General features: G+C 48.1%; 1 protein-coding gene across 1 annotated transcript; it reads right to left on the bottom strand.

Annotated features, from left to right (window-relative positions):
• Nucleotides 1–187: 187 nt before the first annotated feature.
• LOC108378753 (uncharacterized) lies at nucleotides 188–1,054 on the bottom strand. The gene has a single exon (XM_017635054.1). It carries the CDS (start codon nucleotides 1,052–1,054, stop codon nucleotides 188–190), a length of 867 nt encoding a protein of 288 aa, XP_017490543.1.
• Between the last annotated feature and the right edge of the window lie 167 nt (nucleotides 1,055–1,221).

Genomic DNA, 1,221 nt, shown 5'->3' with positions numbered 1-1,221 from the left:
CTGTGATTACAAAGGCGTGCTGATTCTTCTTCGGTAGTGGTTTTTTAGTGGATAGAGTCTTGACAGATTGAGTTGCCTCCAGCATGTTGAAAGTCTGGCAACGGCTTTCTAAGAATGTGGCGAGATCGGCCCATGTTGGCATCCGCAGTTGTGATGACTGAGAGGGTTTCCACTTGGCGGATACCTCCTATTCCCACCGTGTAAGCGTGGGTGCATCTAGCTTTTTCGACACTATGTACAACGAAATTCGATCACCTATTTGCTGGGCTGTGGCCAATGACTGCATTGCGCGAAGATTTACATTAACGATGTCGATGAAATTACGAAGAGCTGGTACTGTCGCTGACGATAGTGGTAGGATGTCACAAATCTGCAGCATGTGCGTTTGAAAAATGAGGCGGCTGTTGTTGAACCGAGCGACGATAAGTTCCAACGCAACCTTATAATTGACACTCGTCACCTCGAGTGACTGAATCAGCCGCGATGCCTTGTCTGTTAAGCACGAACGCAGATACTGGAATTTTTCAACATCGGACAGATCTTTGTTGTTGTGGACGAGAGTTGAAAAAACGTTGTAAAAGTCCAACCAATCACGCTGTTCTCCGCTGAAGCGCGTCAATTGAAGTTTTGGCAAGTTAATGCGGCCAGATTGTTTGCGCTCGTTGAAAATATGCGTGCTGCTGAACTGCTGCGGACTTTCCATGGCTTGTAGTGTGGCCATGCGGTCGGTGAGTGCTGCCTTTGCTTGGATATACGACTGTCCAAAGGCAGCCCGATGGTCTTCCTCTAGCTGCGACTCATCAAGCTTCTCCAGTTGAGTTTGCAGTTCTTCAAGTGCGTTGTAGTGGCGCTCCACTAAGGCCAATTTGACTTCCAGCTGGCGCAGTGGCTGAGGGCCGTCGATGCCAATGTGCCAAGATTGCAAACGTGCCAGCAAATTTGCACGCTGCTTAACTTTAACACGTACATTGCGAGCTGCTGCTTCAGCAACGGCGCTACTGGCAAGCGATGAACCGGCTTCCGATGAGTTGTCCGANCTGTCCGACGAGGTCATTTGGAGGTTACGTACCGTGTCCCGATGAAACATAAAGTTGATTATGGTGAATCTGAGCCTCATCCGGCTCGAAGGACCTTAGTGATTTGTAGAGCTTTTTCTACAAATTTTAATTTCCAAAACCCAGAAAACGAAAAACGCAGAAATGTTTCTTGGGTGGACTGTAT

Source organism: Rhagoletis zephyria, unplaced genomic scaffold, assembly GCF_001687245.7.
Source record: "Rhagoletis zephyria isolate East Lansing unplaced genomic scaffold, Rhagoletis_zephyria_1.1 Rzeph_scaffold_14821, whole genome shotgun sequence".
NCBI classification, from domain to species: domain Eukaryota; kingdom Metazoa; phylum Arthropoda; class Insecta; order Diptera; family Tephritidae; genus Rhagoletis; species Rhagoletis zephyria.
Note: the sequence above shows the minus strand (reverse complement) of the source record. Positions and strands in the feature narration are given on the sequence as shown.